At 38.4% G+C, this 23,470-nt stretch overlaps 5 protein-coding genes and 1 pseudogene across 5 annotated transcripts; 2 read left to right on the forward strand and 4 right to left on the reverse strand.

Annotated features, from left to right (window-relative positions):
- Positions 1-606: 606 nt before the first annotated feature.
- Positions 607-1,587, reverse strand: LOC116211883 (dirigent protein 19-like). Its single transcript, XM_031546415.1, has one exon. It carries the CDS (start codon positions 1,504-1,506, stop codon positions 724-726), a length of 783 nt encoding a protein of 260 aa, XP_031402275.1. The 5' UTR covers positions 1,507-1,587; the 3' UTR covers positions 607-723.
- Positions 1,588-4,004: 2,417 nt separating this feature from the next.
- On the reverse strand, positions 4,005-5,016 carry LOC116211886 (dirigent protein 22-like). Its single transcript, XM_031546419.1, has one exon. The coding sequence runs from the start codon at positions 4,870-4,872 to the stop codon at positions 4,258-4,260; it is 615 nt and encodes a 204-aa protein (XP_031402279.1). The 5' UTR covers positions 4,873-5,016; the 3' UTR covers positions 4,005-4,257.
- Positions 5,017-13,019: 8,003 nt separating this feature from the next.
- Positions 13,020-13,943, forward strand: LOC116211884 (dirigent protein 22-like). The gene has a single exon (XM_031546416.1). It carries the CDS (start codon positions 13,049-13,051, stop codon positions 13,727-13,729), a length of 681 nt encoding a protein of 226 aa, XP_031402276.1. The 5' UTR covers positions 13,020-13,048; the 3' UTR covers positions 13,730-13,943.
- Positions 13,944-14,671: 728 nt separating this feature from the next.
- Positions 14,672-16,107, reverse strand: LOC116211885 (dirigent protein 22-like). The gene has a single exon (XM_031546418.1). It carries the CDS (start codon positions 15,582-15,584, stop codon positions 14,877-14,879), a length of 708 nt encoding a protein of 235 aa, XP_031402278.1. The 5' UTR covers positions 15,585-16,107; the 3' UTR covers positions 14,672-14,876.
- Positions 16,108-17,801: 1,694 nt separating this feature from the next.
- Positions 17,802-18,421, reverse strand: LOC116211995 (annotated as a pseudogene).
- Positions 18,422-20,638: 2,217 nt separating this feature from the next.
- LOC116210283 (dirigent protein 22-like) lies at positions 20,639-21,573 on the forward strand. The gene has a single exon (XM_031544130.1). The coding sequence runs from the start codon at positions 20,722-20,724 to the stop codon at positions 21,319-21,321; it is 600 nt and encodes a 199-aa protein (XP_031399990.1). The 5' UTR covers positions 20,639-20,721; the 3' UTR covers positions 21,322-21,573.
- Positions 21,574-23,470: the final 1,897 nt, after the last annotated feature.

Raw genomic sequence — 23,470 nt, forward strand, 5'->3', positions numbered from 1 at the left:
GATTCCTCCACCGCCAGCTTCATGATAATAATAATGGAAATTTTTCCTTTTCTTTTTCGGTAAGCTATGATAATGTAAATTAATCTACAACACGTCACACTCAAGGAAGAAGAAGAAAGAACAGGAAATAATGTAAACGTAACCACCTCGTCCTGTGTTTCCTTTTTGCATTTATTTTAATTGATATTGATATCAAGTCAATTTTTTTTAAAAAAGAAGCAAATGATTCATTATTTTTCGGAACTCATAAAAGTATAATAAATAAAGTAAAATAAAAGACCACATGAGTTTTATCGATGAGATCCAAACATAAGACCTTTTGATTTCAGATCTACATTATATGTTACTATATTAAATCCTCTTTATTATGGTTGATTAATCAGAGAGTCTTCGAGGTGGACTCGGAAAATGATGAAAGTTAAAACCTATTTTCTAGTCAATGAGTCCTCGAAGGTCCACACCAACCCCTCCCACTAGCTAGACCCCGGACCGAGTAATAATTAATTCGAAATGATCACGGATCTCCCCCATAACAAGTTATACTGACGTGGAAATTAAAAGTATGATTCAATTTCTCTTAAAAAAAATTATACAATATAACTCGAATAACCAACTGAAAAGATATCGAATTGAATTATTGAGAACAACCCGATTAAGTCTCAGATGAGGCTTTGATTGCAACATTCATCAATCGGTATATTTTATGAGACAAAGAAGTGTAACTTAAGTCTCCAATTGGATTGGAACTCTATTATTCTTGATGTAAAGTTTACCGGAAAGATATTGCGCAAGAATTAGGACGTCTAATTTATCACGAATAATAATACGCCTCGATCGGTAACCCCAGTAGCTACTGTCTAGCTTTACAACACTAGTTATTTTTCCGAGAAAACCGCAAAACATCAACACCGCGCTGTAAATATTGTAATCGACTGTGGCGTCGCCGGTCTTTAGATCGAAGGTGTGGGTTCGGAGCTGGGCGTATCCATGGGCAAAGCGGAAGAGGCCGCTGCCGCCAACCACGGGCATCTCCCTCACAGCATCGAACACGGGGTTGCGGCCAAGAACGGTGATGGAGCTGCCATTGTATTTGCCCTCCACAAAGGCGAAGTTCATGGCCATCAGTAGGTCCACCTGGTCTTGGGCCGTCTGGGCGTAGAACCCCTTGGCACGGCCTACCAGCTTCGAGCTCGGGTCCGGGCCTAGCGTTAGGGCATTGTCGATCATGTTGACCGCCCCGAAGAAGGTCTGCGAGCCATTGACGGGTTTAACCACAGAGATAGAAGTGGGGTTCTTGCCGCTGGCAACATCGTGCCAGTAGAGCCTAAAGTGGCTGAGCTTCTCCTTCCTTGAGCCCAACAGCTTCTTCTGGTCGAGGGTCCTACCGAAGATGCCGTCCGCTTCACCTTGGCCTCTGGCTGCAGAAGCTCTTAAGAAGGAGGAGGACAGGAGAGACAAAGCGAACCCAAATAAAATGGGAACAATAATTGCAGTTTTAGTAGCCATCCGTTTCGTCTCTTGTCTAGACGGTCTCTCTTGTGAATTCTCTGCACTAGGAGAGTTGGAAGCACCATATGGGTAATATATATAGAAAATGTTGTCATGCATCGGTACTTTCGAATCGGCTGCTTCCGTGCTTCCGCCGAGCGACGCCCTCTTGCCATCTGATCAGGTTTGGGCCGGGTCGGGTCGGATACGTCCCGATTTGTGTTTGTTTGGATTCAGCCCGATTTGGATTCAAATGGAATGTGGGTGGCAGAGGGGGCTTGCAATTCAAACTTCTCGGCCTCTCCCTCTTTTGTCTCTCTTGTTGCAAATGCCGGATTGGTCGGCTCCTGGTATGCTACCTGATGGATCGGTCGGCGGTTGTTGCCTTCCCTGGCCTGATTTGGTGGCCTGACTCCGTGATTGGTTCCTAGCGCTCGAGTGCTGCTCAAGACCCCCCCTGCTTTGCTCTAATTTCAAGGTATCTTCAGTACCTTGGAATCAAATGGTCGAGTTCTACTTGGATATACTACTTGAGGATCTTTCCTGGTTTATCAAGATCCATGCGTGACGACATAGTGCTTTGATCGGAATCTCTTATAGTTGCTACTTTGTATTTCACCTCAATTTTTCTGTATAGTATGTTTGGAATGATCTAATTATTTTTGATATTGTAATATTCATTTCTTGAGTATTTTTTCTTGTGCTCTTTTCATGTAATTTTTACATGTTATGAATAAATTCTCAAGGTCCAGAATTTTTTTTAAAGTATTATATTAATATAAGAATGAGGGTTGGCATAGTAGACTATGACATACGTCATCGCTCGGTGATTAATGATTCCAGATTTGATTTTCACTAGTAAAATTATCTTCCTCCGTATAGTTTTTCTTTCCCTTTACTTATATTATACTACATCCACAGTTTTTTTTGTAATCGAAAAAAAGAATTATGACATAATTACTAACACAAGTTAGTTCAATCGCGCTTATTCTCATTAAATAAGGTCTCGAATTCGATTTTTGTGAATTGAGAAATCCATGTTGAGAAAGTTTTACTCTCTTAGTAGACACCCGACTCGAATTGGAGTATTCGAAATCTATTGGTCTTTTGAATATGTATTACGTGACCATGCTTTCTTAACTTTATTAGGAACAAGATCAATGAATGTTTCGTCAATTTAATATTATCAACTAACAAATGATTGGTTGAGTAGTAAGTAGATTCAATCCCGTAAGAAGGAGAATACAAGTTTGAGTTCTGGAAAACACACTTATTGAGCGGGAAAATACCTGAATTATATTCATCTTGGATAGGTTTTTCTATGGTAAAATATAAAAAAGAGCTTGCCGCAATGAGTTCATCTTCATCTTTGTATATTATAAATATATCAGGGTGGAACTTTTTCCCTGCTTACACCACATATTTCTAATCGGTTCATCTTTATATATATATATATATATATATATATATGTATGTATGTATGTATCCGGATGAAGAGCAGCATCGTTCCTCGTAGGCACAATGAGACTCGATCGATCGGGACCCTTGACCTCTCACTTGAAGTGACGTCAAGTCACAACTTCGCTAAAAACTTCGATAGTAGGTGGTAATTATCAATCGACCTCGAAATGATCAGCAAATTAAACCGCCATTGGTTGTTAAAAGTTAGTCAATAATCTACATAAATATGGGTTGTTACCAGTTAATGTCAATAACTTTTGCGGTTGTTGGACCTGAGTGTATCTTATAATAATTTAATTTAACTAAAGTAATTTGGAAAGAATTCATTTTTTGGTCAGTCAACGCCGCCCTCCTGTCCTGAGTGTAATATTTCTACCCCCAAACGGCCCGTCGTCAGGGCCCACCGGCCCATCTGTTGGCTAATAGGCCTAACTAGATTCCTGGGCCCATATGAATCTTGGGCAGGTAAGGTAAGTGAACAGTGAGCGTTCAAATTGCCATATGGATTAGATTTTTTTGCTCTTAATGATCATCACTGATTTAAAGGTTCGGATCAGATCAACTTGCATATAAGATCGTAGGAGTGGCATCCAAGCGTTTCATCAGAAAATCATCGTGCAACAACCGAGTCCGATTACTTCAGTGGTTCGTCATGGATAAGCTCGAGGAAAGCCACCCAAAGTATACATAATATATATATATATTATGGATAAGTAAGTATACATAAGTTCTTATGGAGGTTCTCAAGGAAACTGGTTTTATATTACACTCGGATTACGGATATTAAGCACGACTACTTATGTCCACAGAATATTGTAATTCACAGAGTAACTAACTACCGAATGATCCTTCAATCATAATATTCAACGGTTCTGATTAATTATGAGACGAGAAAAGTTACGTATAATTTAAGATCCGAAATAACTATGAACTCGATTGTTCTTGATGTAAAATTATTGTAGAGGATTTTATTATACTATATCCATGTGTCTCCCTTGTAACCGAAAAAAAATTATTATAGAAAAAAAGCATATTCGAATAGGAGTTGCCGCCCATCACAAATAATACTTTTCATAAATCAACAAATTGTTCAGCTTCCCATCGCGCGAAATTATTGCACGGTTGAAACAGTCAGAGGACGAAATTCGATAGGTGAAGTTCCAAAAATAAAACATAAAAATATCGATTGGTGCACGTACCATAAATAAACTTGCAAGGAAAGCCTCAAATTAAAGATCATCAAAACCGGTAACACCCCTATAGTAATGAAAGATGTAAACGTTGTACTCAACTGTAGCATCGCATTACTTAGTAATGAAAGACGTAAGCGTTGTACTCAACGGTAGCATCGCCAGTCTTGGGATCAAAGTTGTGGGTTCGAAGCTGGACATACCCGCGGGCAAAGCGGAAGAGGCCGCTGCCGCCGACCACTGGCATTTCCCTCACAGCATTGAACACGGGGTTTCGGCCGAGAATGGTGATGGTGCTACCATTGTACTTGCCCTCAATGAACACGAAGTTCATGGCCATTAGCATGCCCAGTGGCAGGTCCTGGCTTGTCGGGGCATAGAACCCCTGGGCATGGCCGACCAGCTTCGAGCTTGGGTCCGGGTCCAAAGTCAGGGCATTGTCGATCATGTTGACCTGCCCAAAGAGGGTCCTTGAGCCGTTGACGGGCTTAACCACCATAACGGAGGTGGGGTTCATGCCACTGAGGACGTCGTGCCAATAGAATCTGAAGTGGCTGAGCTTCTCCTTCTTCGAGCCCAGCAACTTCTTCCGGTTGACGGTCCTCCCAAAGACGCCATAGGACTCCTCCTCCTCGCCTCCTGTAGCTGGGGCAGCGACCACGAAGGAGGAGGATAGGAGGGAGAATGCATAGAGAGCGGAGGCTAAGATGGGAACAATCGCAAATTTTGCCATGACGTCTTCCCTCGTTGTCTATGATCAGGTCGTCTCTCAGTCTCTCCTGAGTTTCTTCTTCACGGATGAGGGTTGATTTATGCGGTCGCAATAGCGAATAGAAAAACATATGCATGAATCGCGTTTAGCAAAAATTATATCAAGTTTGAGTCATGTTTTTAGCAAAACTTAGTCACGTTTTTAGCAAAAATTATACCAAGATTGAGTCATGTTCGAATATAAATATCTGTGGAATGAGAAAGAGGGTGCGTAGCGCAGTCGTGCACACCCTCTCTATCAATCAAGAGGTTGTAAGTTTGATTCTCACTCGTACCCATTTTATTAGTTTTTAAGATTTCTACTTTTTTTTATACTAGACTCGTGCATTAATTGTATTTCATTTTCACGTTATTAAGACTATAATCTTTTTAAAATGTACTACAGATTAATGAATGACAATTCAACAATCTGTGCTAATCTATTTATATTACATTAATGTTGACTCTTGAAGGTTCCAGCAATGAGAAGCCTTGCTCAATAAATGAGAGCTTGCCACGTCAGCCTCTTCAATTCTTTTGCAGCTTCTTATTGATCGGGTTTAATTAATGTTGAGAGGAAAAAAAAACACTATAATTGAAAATATCCAGCCAATGTGTTAGAAAGATAATTTAATTTCCTTCCTACAATTAATCCACTATTAAGTGGAAATTTCCGGTCAGATGGCCCAAGCTGGCAATTTCCAGCAAAACTAAATTGGAATAGGATTTCCTTCCCAAAGCCGATTTCCTTTCATTCCAACAATTACTGGACAAATTAAATTGGAATAGGAGCAGTTTTGCCAAAATTAATTGTAATCAGATTTATTACTTTAGGTAATTGGATTTAGAGGTGTTTCATTCTGATATTAATCCTAATAGATTGGGCAAATTGTAACGTAAGCATTTTATTTAATTCCCACCTTTACTCTAGGAATTTATAGTCACGTAACCTACGAACACAAGTGCTTCTATTTCATTTATCAAAAAAAAAAAGTGCTTCTATTTCAGCTTGTGTTTGTTATAAAAGGGGAAGCAAATGGAGAGGAACTTCGTTGGAACAATGGGTGGCCGCTGTTTGCAAGCTTGGTAAGGTCTTTCTCATGGTACTCGAAAGCCATAAATGACGATTTTAGTTTTTGTTGAAACATTTCTAAGTTATTACACGAATAATGTCCCATTGAGATTTTCATTGGATTACCATTTTTAGCATTTATGATATATTTTTGTAGGTCGGTTATGGGTAATAGAGGTTGTTGCAACAGGTTCATGTGCCAAAATGTTTAAGGAGAAGGAACCGTATGGACCTTTAGCTCCATCTGCAAAGATGGTTATTGTAAGGATATTTTGTCTGAGTTAGAAACAATCAGACACTCTTTCAGTTCCATCTCTCAAGGTTAAAATTGTGTGAATTTCGTGATTTTCTTTTGTAAATTTTCATATTGTAAGTCCAAAACAGTAATAGATCATGGTTAATATTTTATTGAAACCACCGAGATTCATGGAGAAGTTTAGATTTGAACCAATAAAGATGAATCACCCTGCAATCTCTTTGGATTTAAATTATTTGCCTATGAGTTATATAAGTTAAATTATTTGTTGAATTCTTGATGTAAGTGAAGTTTGATACATAATATTATCCTTTCAATGTTCAACATCCTTCTCATCGTTACATGTATGAGGAACCAAATCATCTTGTCCAAATAACAAGATTATTCATGTAAGTTAAATTTGCTTTATAATATTTTTCTCATGTTATCACTTGCTCAGATTAAGTTGTTATGTGTGTATTTTTTTTATAAAGATTTTGCTGCATTACTCTTTACAGAAATACACCGAGTTGAAATCTTGAAGATCAATCGCAAAGAGAACAATAAAAATTTGGAAAAGCAAGTGGAAAGGATGATAGCTACTCTAAGATCAATATAATTTTCGTTATAGATCCATCAAGAAGTAAGTGCTTTTTTCTTTTGTATTCAATTTTATGTAGTACATGATACATATAACGGAGTATTGTATATAGATGATATATATTCCATTCTTTTATGCATTACCATATTGTGTTAATTATGCATTAACTATTTTATCGTATGACATCTTTCTATTTTCATTTTAGGTGATGATGCTAGATTTAGCATATGAATTTTGAAATTAATTTTTTTATAATAAATTATATCATCATTTAAATATTGTTAATTTGATATTCGAGAGGTAATTTAGAAAATATAGTAATTTTCCTTGAAATGCATAGAATAATCAAAGTACAATCTAAAAAAAAAAGTGATAAACATGATGCAGGAAAAAACTTAATTTTGAGAAAAAGGATATTCTATACAAATATAGAGACTTAAAACTTAATTTCAAATAGTACTTCATTGATGATATTTAATAGTTTATTTTGAAATTAAATTGTTAAATATTGAAGTTGAATTAATTTTCATATTTATATTCTTTTATCATAGTGTGTATGTGCATATAAAAGTTATTATATAAGAAAAAATCCCATGCAAGCAAAAAGCTAGTTAATATTATTTTGACCAATTTTCTTACCTTACCTAATAGAAAATAGCACAATTAGTCAGCAATCTCGACAACCGAAGGGGTTCTATACCACAACAAATAATCAATTATGAATACTAAACTAAGTAATTGTTGTTCATCATGAGCTGTGCCACTCTAATTAATCATCTGCGTTTTTTTTCCCAGTAAAATCTAATTATCGTATTTGAAAAGGGGATCTGGATCGACATTCTGCCCACCGTTCTTAGACCACCTATCTTATGGGATTTTGTTGGGATCTCTTTACCCGTTTCTATATTTTATTAATTATTGTTTCTGGGATTTGTCCGGTTTCTTTACCCAAAAAGAGAGACATCTTACGGACAAGGCATGCATGGGATGGATACTCCTTCCATGGTGCTACGATGATACTGTTGCATGAAAAACCGGGTTCGTAATGGCACGTAATACAACTGCATTGGTAAAACTCAATCAAAGAGGAAGTCTCATCATATTTTACTGACGGGTCAGCATTTGGGAAGAAATGCAAAATCACCGAAGGGGAGAAGATTATATAGTCACAATAATTCACTTATTAATGTAACTTAGAACGGACGTTCTGCATTTGGGAAGATTATATTTTACTGACGGGTCAGCATTTGGGAAGATTATATAGTTCGTTATTTTCTCGTCTTACAAAGAAAGTGGATTCATCTGAATTTGACAAAATAATCTAGCCTATAAACTTTAGCGTACCAGAATTGCCAAGACGATATTGATCGAAAAACAAAAAGAAAAAAAAACAATTATTGGGTAACTTACACAATGCTTGTATCGGGTCGATACTTGTGATTTTCCCTTTTTATATATACAATTGGGACTTTAAAATTGAATGTTGGGTTTTGTGGTTAATTTTTTAATAGCTGCACGTTTTACATCATTTTCTTAAATAATATTTTTTAATAGTGCATAATGGTGACAGTTGTCAAGTTAATAATTTTTTTTTCCATTTTTTATTTTCATTTTCTTGCTTTTATATTGTGTAAACAATAGCACACGATCTCGAGTTGTTGGAACAGTAAGCACATTTCTCTTCTCCCCCACATTCCCAGGTTTGAAACTCTTCACTATCCTTATGTAATTCTTTTTTTATCTTCACTTATTATCCCTCTCTTCCTTTTTTTTGGTTTTATTGTAATTAATTTATATATCCTTAACTAATTGCAATCCTTGACTTATTCTCTTTGCTATTTTTAAATATATTCACTACCCCTTATTTCTGATAATAATTGATTTATTTATTTAGAGAAACATGAATATATAATTTATTTTTTACTAATACTTATTTTAAATTGTATGCAATCATCTAATATATATATTTATTTTAAATTTAACATACTTATTTATATATTTTATTTTGATGAGAAAATATATTATTTATATATTTTAAGTAATAGAGGATGAATATCCAGCATATTGTTATTGGATGAAAAGCAAAGTAAGTGGAAAAACTTAAATTTACCTAATACTCAAAAGTCTTATACACTACTTGGAGACTTGGGAGCAAGTAATTGTATTCCAAGCAAGGGTTAGATGTTCAAGTGTCTTTGGAGACTTGGAGACTTGTGGGATAGGTGATTTTACTATGATATCTCATTCAGGTTGCAGTAATGAGTCCAAGCCCATGAGTCTTGGAGTAGTTACGAGTCAAATCTTACATCCCACTGTGGGCATACGGTTATGTCCTACAAGACTTGCTACGTTGGTTGCCACCCGAACCCTATTATTCATAAAAAAAAGAAAATAAATCTTACATTGCCACAAAAGTAAGTACATTTTTGAAAAAATGAAACTTCTATACAATTTAAAGATCATATATCAATTAAGTTAAATAATGACTCACTAGATGTTCAATTTAATAATTTAACATCATACCTCTTCATGATTTCAGAAAATTAAAATATACAATATCTTACACGATTCAATTTGGGCTGTTTCGCTACGATAATAGGATAGCTCCTAAATTTCATTTTAGGGTGCTGTGAGCCACATTGACAATTTTAAGATATAGAAATCGGGTAATTAACGTGATTTTGTCAAAATTACAATCGCAATATTTCATTTTTGCTCCAAATCTAGCACGGCCATAAACTTTTATGTCAAAATGCTAACAAGGGCAGATCATGTGTAAAATCACATTTTTTCGAACTTTTCTTAGATCTAACACGTACTCTCAAAGTTTTCTGTAAAATCACAAATTTTCATTCTTGTCCAAAATCTAGCACTTCAGCGGTGGACTAAAAACCCTTGCCTTCTTAAAAATATCATAGACAGTTTCTATAGGTTGAGCGACTTAACTTTTTCAGTCAAAATGTTAATGTGATATGCGTCGTAATTAATTTTTAAAACAAAATTAAGTAAAAATAAAAAAAAATGAAAGAAATTTTAAAAATAGAAAAAAAAATGACCCTCCCCACCAGTCAAGCCTGCCATTCAACAAGCTCATGCTGTTGGGGTCATCATTCTTTGTTATTAATAGACGGCTTATTTCGCTCCTAAATCCATTTAGCCTTTCTCCGGCTCTTAGGAAGCAGTGCTAGAGCATCTCGGTTCGAGTCCTCTTCCGAGACCAGGACCCTTTTATAATGACTTGTGCAACAGCCTTGTTTCAACCCAAACATGGTGAAAGTCTTCGAATGTGTGTAGATTACCAGTCCCCTGATCTCGACATCCAAGCACGAGTCCCTTGAGCGCTTCGGCGGTGGATAGTAGCATGGAGAACATCGCTCAACGGATACGAATTCGAAAGAGCCTAGTTTACACTTTTTGCATGCTCAGTAGTCAAACTCCTCTAGCTTTTTAGGCACTCGATTCTATGTCCACACATCACATGCCAGCAGATGTGGTCAGGTCATTGGTACTCAAGATATTGTGTCTGGAGAGGTGTCCTAATTGTACGACTTTGGTATGATGTCCTTCCTACGTGGATTCACGTAGAGCATCACTCAACGGATACGAATTCGAAAGAAAGGTCAATCTCCGCAATGCTTAGAGCTCCTACGTTCAGCATAAGATCCAATTTGCTATTCTCCGATCTTCTTTCTCGCTGACACGAATGATGTACTATATTATTATATATACAGTAAACTCATAGTTGGCTAATTCATGTATTGAATCAAATGGGCAGCTGAACTTCTTTGTCTATTTATCTAAAATTCTGTATATCTTTTTACTTTATTAAAGAAAGACACCGAACGAGACCACACCCCGTCTGTGTGGTGAATAAGGTCTTAGTATGTATGAGCATTCTGGGCAGATCTCAATAAGTCGCTGGTCGAAGGAGTGGAATTGGACCAAGGGGAATCCCCATAGGAACTAGTCCCTCAGATTTCGCACCCAAGGCTATGGGGAAAGATGTAGATCGATTGGACTAAAAGGCTAACGGTTTTCTTCCTCATGGAAATGTTAACTACGAATGGCTAGATTTTTGTGGTTTGTGATGGATCTAGCCCTGTGAGCCTCTCCCCAAGCAGTTGCCCTGTATTAAAGGTCACTTGCGTGCGAAGTGCACTTGGGAAAAAGGAAAGCAGCTTGGCTTAGAGAGGAAATCAACTGGCCTTCTGACCTGACCTTCTGAGATGGGGAGAACACAAGTCAGCTAATCCAGCAGCAACAACGGAAGCGGCAGAAATCAGTGGATTCATGTGATCACCAAACCAACTCCGGCTTGGATAGATTCCGTGCCGTATACGCTAGGGTTCCGCATATACCTTTATTTAACATAATTAAACAATTTTTAATTACTAGATCTAAGACTGGAAAAGTATTTCCAAATTCTATTTTTATGTGCCAAATAAATGTCGTCCTAGCTATAGGTTACACTTTTTGCCCCCCCAACACCCCCCCCCGGCAAGGGTGTTTACCGGGGGTGGTGGCCTCGGCAGTCACCACCAACCCAACGACATGACCAACCGTAACCTATAGCCACTACGTACACTTAGTAACCTATGGCTAGGACAACACTTATTATGCGCTAGCACTACGGTGAAAACCAGGATATCTTATTTCAGTTCCACATCCGCAAACATCGTTATATTTGAAAATACACGTTACACTATAATCTGGTCTTGATCGATTCTTTCTGCATATAATTACAAAACTCATAAGGTTAAAGTTTTTGCCCATCATTGCATGTGTCGATTGTCAATTGAGTTTTACACAGTCACGTTATTATATAATACTCGACGAGTATTTTCTCGGGTGAGATAGGGTGCATGAGCATGCATCTCACCTGCCCGGTTCCAACTTTTATTGGGCCGCAAATTCACATCCATATAGCCCATTCATGATTGGGCTCAACTTTCTTGGCCTTAATTGAGTATTGGGCTGAACTGAGCCCATGCCCCAATTTCATATTTTAATTGCATATATTTAATAAATATTGATCACATAATTGTAACAAATAATTCCATCATTGTAAATAATTATATAATATAATTAAATTAATCTTTGTAACATAACTAATCCTATATGCAAACTTTTATTCATTTACTAGTATACGGGGTAATCAAGTCGAACGAGTTCGTTTTGCCGAATCTAGTCAACTTATTTAATTAGACCATCAAATATTTGTCGGGGACATTAGTGCAGCCAATGACAATGAGAGATGAGATACGACGACGTAAGTGGCATGAAATGTTGATTTTCTGCCTGGTAGGTGAACAAGGTTTACGTAATAATTCAATTTGGTCAAAAATATCGTTCCCATTCCGAAAGCTTCTTGGAACTGTAACTTCTCCACTTCTTCATGAAGATCGCATCCTCAAATGCAATTTACATTAGTAAATCATGAATAGTAGGGCCTACACATATTTGTGATTTAAAATTTTAATAGAACAAAACGAACTTGTTCAAATACATCCTCACATTTTTTTTTTATACATCTGTCTATTTTAAGCCGGCTATTTTGATCGAATATGTATACATATATATGACCATCACTGCATGAGAAATTATTTTATCGCATGGAATGATTATTGGACACACGTGAGGAGAGTGCGCATAATAGTTTATGTATGTGTGTATATCCATATATATATATATATGTATATAATTGTATTAAAGTTTGTTGCACGGTATGACCTTTCATCAGAGTAAAAAAAGAAAGGAAAATCACACCGGAAAAAAAAAAGAAAGGAAAAGAAAAAGGAGTTTGTGGCCACAAAAGTTGTGAAGAGTTTTGTAAATGAGACACGTATGTCAAGTGTCGTTATTATCAATCTTAAATGTCAGAAAACAACATCAAACCGAAGATTACGCATTGCCACGAAATAAAACAAATAAAAAAACGCATCATATAATAAAAAAATTGTTTCTTTATATGAACGAATTTTATTTTTTTATAAAAATTTGAAATTTATTATAAGCATTTTTTTACTTAAATTTAGTAAAAAAAATTCGATTATAATTAAGAGATTAACTCAATATTCGAGCAAAGATTAGTCCTAGCTGACCAAGTTAAATTGTGTATATTAAGTACATGAATCTTAAAAAAAAAAAAAAGTTACATTAACCAGAAATGTGTTAAAATATATTTTTCCAAAATATCAATTTCTATGCAACAACTCAATCCCCCTCTATCTGTCTGGTCTATATGTGTCTGTATGTATGTGTCCCAAAAAACCCCCACCCACCATCTCCAACTCTCCTTCAGCACAAACTTGGTAAGAGAGACTGAGAAGAAGATGGCCAACGTTTCAACCATTCCTAGTTTCCGCTCCGGTCTCCTCGTAGTCTCCCTCTTGTTCTCCACTTGTTTCCTAGCTTCGGTCGCCGGACCGGACGAGAATCCCGGCGCCTTCGGACGGACCCTCGACCGGAAGCTGATGGGCCTGAAGAAGGAGAAGCTGAGCCACTTCAGGTTCTACTGGCATGACGTCCAGAGCGGCAAGAACCCGTCGTCCATCATGGTGGTTCCGCCCGTCAATAATTCGCAGACCAACTTCGGGCAGGTGAACATGATCGACAACCCCCTGACGCTGGGCCCGGAGATCGGCTCGAAGATGGTGGGACGGGCACAAGGGTTCTACGCCCTGGCGGACCAGGGCCAGACCGGTCTCCTGATGGCCCAGAACTTAGCCTTCATGGAGGGCAAGTACAATGGCAGCACGATCACCGTGCTGGGCCGCAACCCCATCTTCAACCAGGTGAGGGAGATGCCAATCGTCGGCGGCAGCGGCGTCTTCCGATTCGCCCGGGGTTACGTCCAGGCCCATACCCACACCCTTGATATCAAGACCAAGGATGCCACTGTAGAGTACAATGTGTATGTCTTGCACTATTGATGGCATATAAGTCATCGGCGCTCTTTTTTTCCTTTGTTCGTTGTCTCCTTTTGAAATAATAATTTATCTTCGATTTTCACACTTGCTACTGTAGTTATTGTCAATGGACAATAAAATTAGGTTGGAAATGTCTAGAGTAAGGCTCCTATTCCTTCACGTCGGGGCCCTGATTGTCTTTGTATACCAATGAGTTAAGGTAACAATATTTTCTATATGCATCGGTTGTCCTTTGATTCGAGACATTTTCCCGACGAAAAATTCTTTTTCGGTGGAATCCGGACGAAAAATTTTGTACTTGAAATAGGATGGCCTTCTATTTGTGTATATATATATATACACACACACATACAAGAGCAAATGCGATATATACCTCGTGATAATAATAATGGAAAATTTTCCTTTTCTTTTTCGGTAAGCTATGATAATGTAAATTCATCTACAACACGTCACACTCAAGGAAGAAGAAGAAAGAACAGGAAATAATGTAAACGTAACCGCCTCGTCCTGTGTTTCCTCTTTGCAATTATTTTAATTGATATTGATATGAACTCAATTAATAAAAAAAGAGCAAATGATTCATTATTTTTCGGGACCCATAAAAGTATAAGAAATAAAACGAAATAAAAGAACACATGAGTTTTAGATGAAATTTAAATATAACGTTTTGTGTGATTATATTAAATCTTCTTTCTTAATCAATTTTATGGTTTATTAATTGGAGAGTTATCAAGGTGGACCGGAAAAGGATGAAAGTTAAAACCCATTTTCTTGTAATCATTAATTCGCTATGATCACGGATAAAAAAAATTATATAATAGAACTCGAATAATCTACTGATGAGATATTGAATTGAATTATTGAGAACAACCCGATTAAGTCTCAAATGAAGCTTTGATTGCAACATTCATCAATCACTATATTTTATGAGACAAAGAAGTGTAACATAAGTCTCCAATTGGATTTGAACTCTGTTATTCTTGATATAAAGTTTACCAGAAAGATATTGCGTAAGAGTTAGGACGTCTAATTTATCACGAATAATAATACGCCTCGATCAGTAACCCTAGTAGCTATTGTCTAGCTAACACAACACTAGTTATTTTTCCGAGAAAACCGCAAAAAATCAACACCGTGCTGGGGCACCTCATCAGTAATGAAAAACGTAAATATTGTACTCGACTGTGGCGTTGCCGGTCTTTAGATCGAAGGTGTGGGTTCGGAGCTGGGCGTATCCATGGGCAAAGCGGAAGAGGCCGCTGCCGCCAACCACAGGCATCTCCCTCACGGCATCAAACACGGGGTTGCGACCGAGAACGGTGATGGAGCTGCCATTGTATTTGCCTTCCACAAAGGCGAAGTTCTTGGCCATCAGTAGGTCCACCTGGTCTTGGGCCGTCTGGGCGTAGAACCCCTGGGCACGGCCTACCAGCTTCAAGCTCGGGTCCGAGCCTAGCGTTAGGGCATTGTCAATCATGTTGACTGCCCCGAAGAAGGTCTGCGAGCCATTGATGGGTTTAACCACCGAGATAGAAGTGGGGTTCTTGCCGCTGGCAACGTCATGCCAGTAGAGCTTGAAGTGGCTGAGCTTCTCCTTCCTTGAGCCCAGCAGCTTCTTCTGGTTGAGGGTCCTCCCGAAGATGCCGTCCGCCTCGCCTTGGCCTCCGGCTGCAGAAGCTCCCAAGAAGGAGGAGGACAGGAGAGACCAAGCGAACCCAAATAAAATGGGAACAAGAATTGCAGTTTTAGTAGCCATCCGTTTCGTCTCTTGTCTAGACGGTCTCTCCCGTGAGTTCTCTGCACTAGGAGAGTTGGAAGCACCATATGGGTAATATATATAGAAAATGTTGTCATGCATCGCTACTTTCGAATCTACTGCTTTAGTGCTTCTGCCGAGCGACGCCCTCTGCCCATCTAGATCTGATCAGGTTCGGGCCGGGTCGGGTCGAATACGACCCTGGTTTGTGTCTGTTTGGATTCAAATGGAATGTGGGTGACAGAGGGGGCTCACGGTTGAAACTTCTCGGCCTCTCTGTCTTTTGTTTCTCTTGTTGCAGGTGCTGGATTGGTCGGCTGCTGGTATGCTACTTGATGGATTGATCGGCGCTTGTTGCCTTCCCTGGCCTAGACTATTGGTCTGATTTGGTGGCCTGACTCTGTAATTGGTTCCTAGCGCTCGAGTGCAGCTCAAGACCCCCCTGTTTTACTTTTATTTTGAGATATCTTCAGTACCTTGGAATCAGATGGCTGAGTTTTACATAGATATACTGCTTGAGGACCATTCCCTGGTTTACCGAGGTCCATGCGTAATGACAAAGTGTTTCGATCGGAATCTCTTATAGCCACTACTTTGTAGTTTACCTCAATTCTTCTGTGTAGCATGTCTGGGAGGATCTGATTATTTATGATCTTATAATCTTCGTTTTTTGAGTATTTCACCTTGTACTCTTATTATGTAATTTTTACATGTTATGAATAAATCCTCAAGGTTCATGAACAAAAAAAAAGCATTGTATTAATATAAGAATGAGGGTTGGCATAGTAGACTATGACATACGTCCTCGTTCGGTGATTAATGATTCCAGAATTGATTTTCACTAGTAAAATTATCTTCCTCTTTATAGTTTTTCTTTCCCTTTCCTTATATTATACTACATCCACAGTTTTTTTGTAATAAAAAAAAGAATTACGACATAATTACTAACATAGGTTTGTTCAATAGCGTTTATTCCCATTAAATAAGGTCTCAGATTTGATTCTTGTGAATTGAGAAATCTGTGTTGAGAGAGCTTTATCATTTTAGTGGGCACCTGACTCAAACTGGATTAGTCAAAATCTATTGTGCTTTTGAATATGTATTGCATGATTGTGCTTTCTTAACTTTATTAGGAACAAGATCAATGACTGTTTCTTCAATTTAATAATATCAATCAACAAGGATTGGTTGAGCAGTAAGCAGATTCAATCCCGTAAGAAGGAGGACACAAATTTGAGTTCTAAGAAGCATACTTGTTGGGCTGAAAAATACCTCGATTTTATTCATCTTGAAAAGGTTTTTCTATGGTAAAATATAAAAAAGATGCTTGCCGCAATGAGTTCATCTTTGTGTATATATATATATATCAGAGTGAAACTTTTGCCCTGCTTACACCACATATTTCTAAGGGGTATTTACTTAAAATGGTCCATGATTTGCCCGTCGTCAAGGCCCAGCTGCCCATTAGGCGGCTAATAGGCCTAACTAGATTCGTGGGCCCATATGAATCTTGAGCAGGTAAGGTAAGTGAACAGTGAGCGTTCAAATGGTCATATAGATTAGATTTTTTTGCTCTCAATGATCATCATTGATTTAAAGGTTCGGATTGGATCAACTTGCATATAAGATCGTAGGAGTTGCGTCCGAGCATTTTATCAGAAAATCATCGTGCAACGACCGAGTCCGATTACTTCAGAGGTTCGTTACGGATAAGCTCGAGGAAAAACTACCCAAAGTGTACATAATTTTTTTTGCCCTTTTTGGATAAGTAAGTATACATAAGGTCTTATAGAGGTTCTCAAGGAAACTGGTTTTATATGACACTCGGATTACGGATAATAAGCACGACTAGTTATGTCCACAATATATTGTAATTCACGAGAAACTAACTACCGAATGAACCTTCAATCATAATTCCCAACGGTTCTGATTAATTATGAGACAAGAAAAACTACGTAAAATTTAAGATCCAAAGTAACTGTGAACTCGATTATTCTTGATGTAAAATTATTATAGAAGATTTTATTGTACTATATCCAAGTGTTTCCCTTATAACAGCTATATATATATATTACAGAGAAAATGCATATTCCAATAGGAGTTGCCACCCATCACAAATAATACTTTTCATAAATCAACAAATTGTTCAGCTTCCCATCGCGCGAAATTATTGCACGGTTGAAATAGTCAGACCACGAAATTCGATAGGTGTAATTCCAAAAAAAAAAACATAAAAATATCGATTGGTGCACGTACCATAAATAAACTTGCAAGGAAAACCACAAATTAAAGATCATCAAAACCGGTAACACCCCTTTACTAATGAAAGACGTAAGCGTTGTACTCAACGGTAGCATCGCCAGTCTTGGGATCAAAGTTGTGGGTTCGAAGCTGGACATATCCGCGGGCAAAGTGGAAGAGGCCGCTGCCGCCGACCACTGGCATTTCCCTCACAGCATCGAACACAGGGTTTCAGCCGAGAATGGTGATGGTGCTACCATTGTACTTGCTCTCAATGAACATGAAGTTCATGGCCATTAGCATGCCCAGTGGCAGGTCCTGGCTTGTCGGGGCATAGAACCCCTGGGCATGGCCGACCAGCTTCGAGCTTGGGTCCGGGCCCAAAGTCAGGGCATTGTCGATCATGTTGACCTGCCCAAAGAGGGTCCTTGAGCCGTTGACGGGCTTAACCACCATAACGGAGGTGGGGTTCATGCCACTGAGGACGTCGTGCCAATAGAATCTGAAGTGGCTGAGCTTCTCCTTCTTCGAGCCCAGCAACTTCTTCTGGTTGACGGTCCTCCCAAAGACGCCATAGGACTCCTCCTCCTCGCCTCCTGTAGCTGGGGCAGTCACCACGAAGGAGGAGGATAGGAGGGAGAATGCATAGAGAGCGGAGGCTAAGATGGGAACAATCGCAAATTTTGCCATGACTTCTTCCCTCGTTGTCTATGATCAGGTCGTCTCTCAGTCTCTCCTGAGTTTCTTCTTCACGGATGAAGGTTGATTTATGCGGTGGCAATAGCAAATATAAAAACATATGCATGAATCACGTTTAGCAAAAATTATATCAAGATTGCGTCACATTCGAATATAAATATCTGTGGAATGAGAAAGAGGGTGTGTAGTGCAGTCGAGTATACTCTTCATGTCAATCAAGAGGTAGCAAGTTTGATTCTCATTCATGCCCTCTTTTATTAGTTTTTAAGATTTCTATTTTTATACTAAACTCATGCATTAATTGTATTTCATTTTCATGTTATTAAGACTATAATCTTTTTAAAATGTATTGTACCATTTTAAAATGTATTACAGATTAATGAATGAAAATTCAACAATATGTGCTAATCTATTTATATTACATTAATGTCGACTCCTGAAGGTTCAAGCAATGAGAGGCCTCCGCTCGATAAATGAGAGCTTGCCACGAAAGCCTCTTCAATTCTTTTGCAGCTTCTTATTGATCGGGTTTAATTAATGTTGAGAGGAAAAAAACTATAATTGAAAATATCCGGCCAATGTAAGATTAGAAAGATAATTTAATTTCATTCCCACAATTAATCCACTATTAAGTGGAAATTTCCGGTCAAAAGTGCCAAGTTGGCAATTTCCAGCAAAACTAAATTGGAATAGGATTTCCTTCCCAAAGCCGATTTCCTTTCATTCCAACAATTACTGGCCAAATTAAATTGGAATAGGAGTTTTGCCAAAATTAATTGTAATCAGATTTATTACTTTAGGTAATTGGATTTAGAGGTGTTTCATTCTGATATTAATCCTAATACATTGGGCAAATTGTAACGTAAGCATTTTATTTAATTCCCACCTTTACTCTAGGAATTTATAGTCACGTAACCTACGAACACAAGTGCTTCTATTTCAGCTTGTGTTTGTTATAAACGGGGAAGCGAATGGGGGGGGTACTTCGTTGGAACAATGGGTGGCCGCGCTGCTGTTTGCAAGCTTGGTAAGATCTTTCTCATGGTACTCGAAAGCCATAAATGACGATTTTAGTTTTTGTTGAAACATTTCTAAATAATTACACGAATAATGTCCCATTGAGATTTTTATTCGATTTCCATTTTTCGCATTTATGATATATTTTTGTAGGTCGGTTATGGGTAATATATATTCTTGCAACAGGTTCATGTGCCAAAATGTTTAAGGAGAAGGAACCGTATGGACCTTTAGCTCCATCTACAAAGATCGTTATTGGAAAGATATTTTGTTTGAGTCAGAGACAATTAGACACTCTTTCAGCTCCATCTCTCAAGGTTAAAATTGTATGAATTTCGTGATTCTCTTTTGTAAATTTTCATATTGTAAGTTCAAAATAGTAATAGATTATGGTTAATATTTTATTAAAACAACTGAGATTCATGGAGAAGTTTAGATTTGAACTAATAAAGATGAATCACCCTGCAATCTCTTTGGATTTAAATTATTTGCCTATGAGTTATATAATTTAAATTATTTGTTGAATTCTTGATGTAAGTGAAGTTTGATACATAATATTATCCTTTCAATGTTCAACATCCTTCTCATCGTTACATGTATGAGGAACCAAATCATCTTGTCCAAATAACAAGATTATTCATGTAAGTTAAATTTGCTTTATAATATTTTTCTCATGTTATCACTCGCTCACATTAAGTTGTTATGTGTGTATTTTTTTTTATAAAGATTTTGTTGCATTACTCTTTACAGAAATACACCGAGTTGAAATCTTGAAGATCAATCGCAAAGAGAACAATAAAAATTTGGAAAAGCAAGCGGAAAGGATGATAGTTCCTCTAAGATCAATATAATTTTCGTTATAGATCCATCAAGAAGCAAGTGCTTTTTTCTTTTGTATTCAATTTTATGTAGTACATGATACATATGTGGACGAATTTTATTTTTTTAATAAAAATTTAAAATTTACTATAAGCATTTTTTTCCTTAGATTTACTAAAAAAAATTTGATTGTAATTAAGAGATCAACTCAACTCAATATTCGAGCAAAGATTAGTCCCAGATGACCAATTTAAATTGTGTATATTAAGTACATGAACCTGAAATGTGTTAAAATATATTTTTCCAAAATATCAATTTCTATGCAACAACTCAATCCCGCTCTATCTGTCTGGTCTATATGTGTCTGTATGTATGTGTCTCAAAAACCCCCCACCCCCCACCCCCCACCCACCATCTCCAACTCTCCTTCAGCACAAACTTGGTAAGAGAGACTGAGAAGAAGATGGCCAACGTTGCAACCATTCCTAGTTTCCGCTCCGGTTTCCTTGTACTCTCCCTCTTGTTCTCCACTTGTTTCCTAGCTTCAGTCGCCGGACCGGACGAGAACCCAGGTGCCTTTGGACGGACCCTCAACCGGAAGCTGATGGGCCTGAAGAAGGAGAAGCTGAGCCACTTCAGGTTCTACTGGCACGAAGTCCAGAGCGGCAAGAACCCGTCGTCCATCATGGTGGTTCCGCCCGTCAATTATTCGAAGACCTACTTCGGGCAGGTGAACATGATCGACAACCCCCTGACGCTGGGCCCGGAGATCAGCTCGAAGATGGTGGGACGGGCACAAGGGTTCTACGCCCTGGCGGACCAGGGCCAGATCAGTCTCCTGATGGCCCAGAACTTCGCCTTCATGGAGGACAAGTACAATGGCAGCACGATCACCGTGCTGGGCCGCAACCCCATCTTCAACCAGGTGAGGGAGATGCCGATCGTTGGCGGCAGCGGCCTCTTCCGATTCGCCCGGGGTTACGTCCAAGCCCACACCCACACCCATGATATCAAGAGGAGGGACGCCACCATAGAGTACAATGTGTATGTCTTGTACTATTGATGGCATATGAGTCATCGGTGCACTTTTTTTCCTTTGTTCGTTGTCTCCTTTTGAAATAATAATTTATCTTCGGTTTTCACACTTGTGCTATTATAGATATTGTCGATGCCCAATAAAATTAGGTTGGAAATGTCTAGAGTAAGGCTCCTATTCCTTCACGTCGGGGCCCTGGTTGTCTTTGTATACCAATGAGTTAAGGTAACAATATTTTCTAATCGCATCGGTTGTCCTTTGAATCGAGACATTTTCCGACGAAAAAATTTTGTACTTGAAATAGGATGGCCTTCTATTTGTATATATACATACAAGAGCAAATGCGATGTACCTCTGCAAAAGCAACTGATTACTTAATGTTTACGGTTGATGAATATTATCATTTGGATATATATATATATATATATCATCTGCAAGTAGACCCGATCGAGAAATTCATTAAACACAAAGGTAAACGACAACCTTAATTATCGAGCGGGCTGATCTTTGACTATAAATAGATGATTTCCGATGTGGTCCTTGCACAAATTTTAGTTAAATAAATAAAATGAAAAAGTGGACACTGAAGAAAATGGAAAAGTGGCCACTTGAATAAAGTGGCCACTAAATAAATAAAATGGAAAAGTGACCACTGATGTGGTCCTTGCACAAATTTTGTAATATGTCAAGTAGTGATGATCACTTAGCAGCGACATTCGGAATAGCCTATTGGTTGCTATGGAATTTGGTGGAACAATGATTTATTTGAGGAAGGCTTTGTGCGACCGTCTGACAAATGCCAAGACATATCGAGGGTGGTAGAGAGTTGGAAGGCGACGGGCGATAGTAGACGGGAATCTACAAAGATGGTTATTGTAAGGATATCTTGTCTGAGTCAGGGAGAGTTAGACACTCTTTCAGTTCTGTTAGCACCCCATTTAAATCCACCGGCTCAAGAGGGACAAAATTGGTATTTTTATCATCCATCGGAGGGAAATATTTTTTTTTAATCGCTCAAGCATGCACGACTTCTAAAAATGGGAAATTTTCATAATTTGACATCAATTTTATAAATTTTTTAAAAAATAATGTTATTTGAGATTTTTTTGGATTTCGCGCACGTCAGTGTCAATTTTCATAATTCGGGACTAAATTAAGGCTAAAAAATATTTTATTGTATAACATTGATCCATAAATTTTTCTGAATACAATGCTGGTCCAAAATTATTTTTTCGACATCCAATTATAAAGAAAAGAATTTTAATCTATACGCGTGTTAAATTTTAAATTTCTAAATCTGAAAAAAAAAAAGTCAAAGGCAACGGTAAGAATTTTCTGACCGTTGCCCCCTTCCTTTCCCCCCTTCTCCTCCCGATTTTTTGTCCTCTTCTCTTCTTTTACCTTCTTCTTCCCGCTGGCCCCGAAAAAAAAAAACCGTTAGAACACCCAAAAAAAAAAAAACCCTAGCCGCCACAAGTCCCCCATTTTTTTTTCCCACAGCTCCGAAAGAGACGGCAAGGGAGCCCCCGCAGCTCAGTTTTTTTTTTTCGGACCTCGTTCCCTCAGCTCAGACAGGGACTCCCCCAGCTTCGGTCTCCTCCTCTCAGCTCCCGTCCATCTTTTCCCTCAGCTCCCGTCGATCTCTCCCTTAGTTCACTCACGCAACTTGCCCTCAGCTCGTCGTCTCCCCGTCTCTCCCTCTCAGCTCACGAACTAACCCTCCTCACCTTGCTGCTGCTGTGTTGCAACCGTTCCTGGGCTGCCGTTACCGCTGAACTGCTGTCGCCATGGGCAAAGCGGAAGAGGCCGATGCCGCCAACCACAGGCATCTCCCTCACGGCATCAAACACGGGGTTGCGGCCGAGAACGGTGAGGGAGCTGCCATTGTATTTGCCCTCCACAAAGGCGAAGTTCATGGCCATCAGAAGGTCCACCTGGTCTTGGGCCGTCTGGGATGCATGGGATGGATACTCCTTCCATGGTGCTACGATGATACTGTTGCATGAAAAACCGGGTTCGTAATGGCACGTAATACAAGTGCATTGGTGAAGAAATGTTCTCTTCTAATATAGACCAGTAAAACTATATTAAAGAGGAAGTCTCATTTTATTTTACTGACGGGTCAGCATTTGTGAAGAAATGTAAAATCACCGAAGGGGAGAAGATTATATAGTCA

This window comes from Punica granatum, chromosome 6, assembly GCF_007655135.1.
Source record: "Punica granatum isolate Tunisia-2019 chromosome 6, ASM765513v2, whole genome shotgun sequence".
NCBI lineage: Eukaryota > Viridiplantae > Streptophyta > Magnoliopsida > Myrtales > Lythraceae > Punica > Punica granatum.

Coding starts and splice junctions, on each gene's coding strand:
- LOC116211886 (XM_031546419.1), bottom strand. CDS start 4,872: ATGGCAAAATTTGCGATTGTTCCCATCTTAGCCTCCGCTCTCTATGCA.
- LOC116211884 (XM_031546416.1), top strand. CDS start 13,049: ATGTATGTGTCCCAAAAAACCCCCACCCACCATCTCCAACTCTCCTTC.
- LOC116211883 (XM_031546415.1), bottom strand. CDS start 1,506: ATGGCTACTAAAACTGCAATTATTGTTCCCATTTTATTTGGGTTCGCT.
- LOC116210283 (XM_031544130.1), top strand. CDS start 20,722: ATGGCCAACGTTGCAACCATTCCTAGTTTCCGCTCCGGTTTCCTTGTA.
- LOC116211885 (XM_031546418.1), bottom strand. CDS start 15,584: ATGCATGACAACATTTTCTATATATATTACCCATATGGTGCTTCCAAC.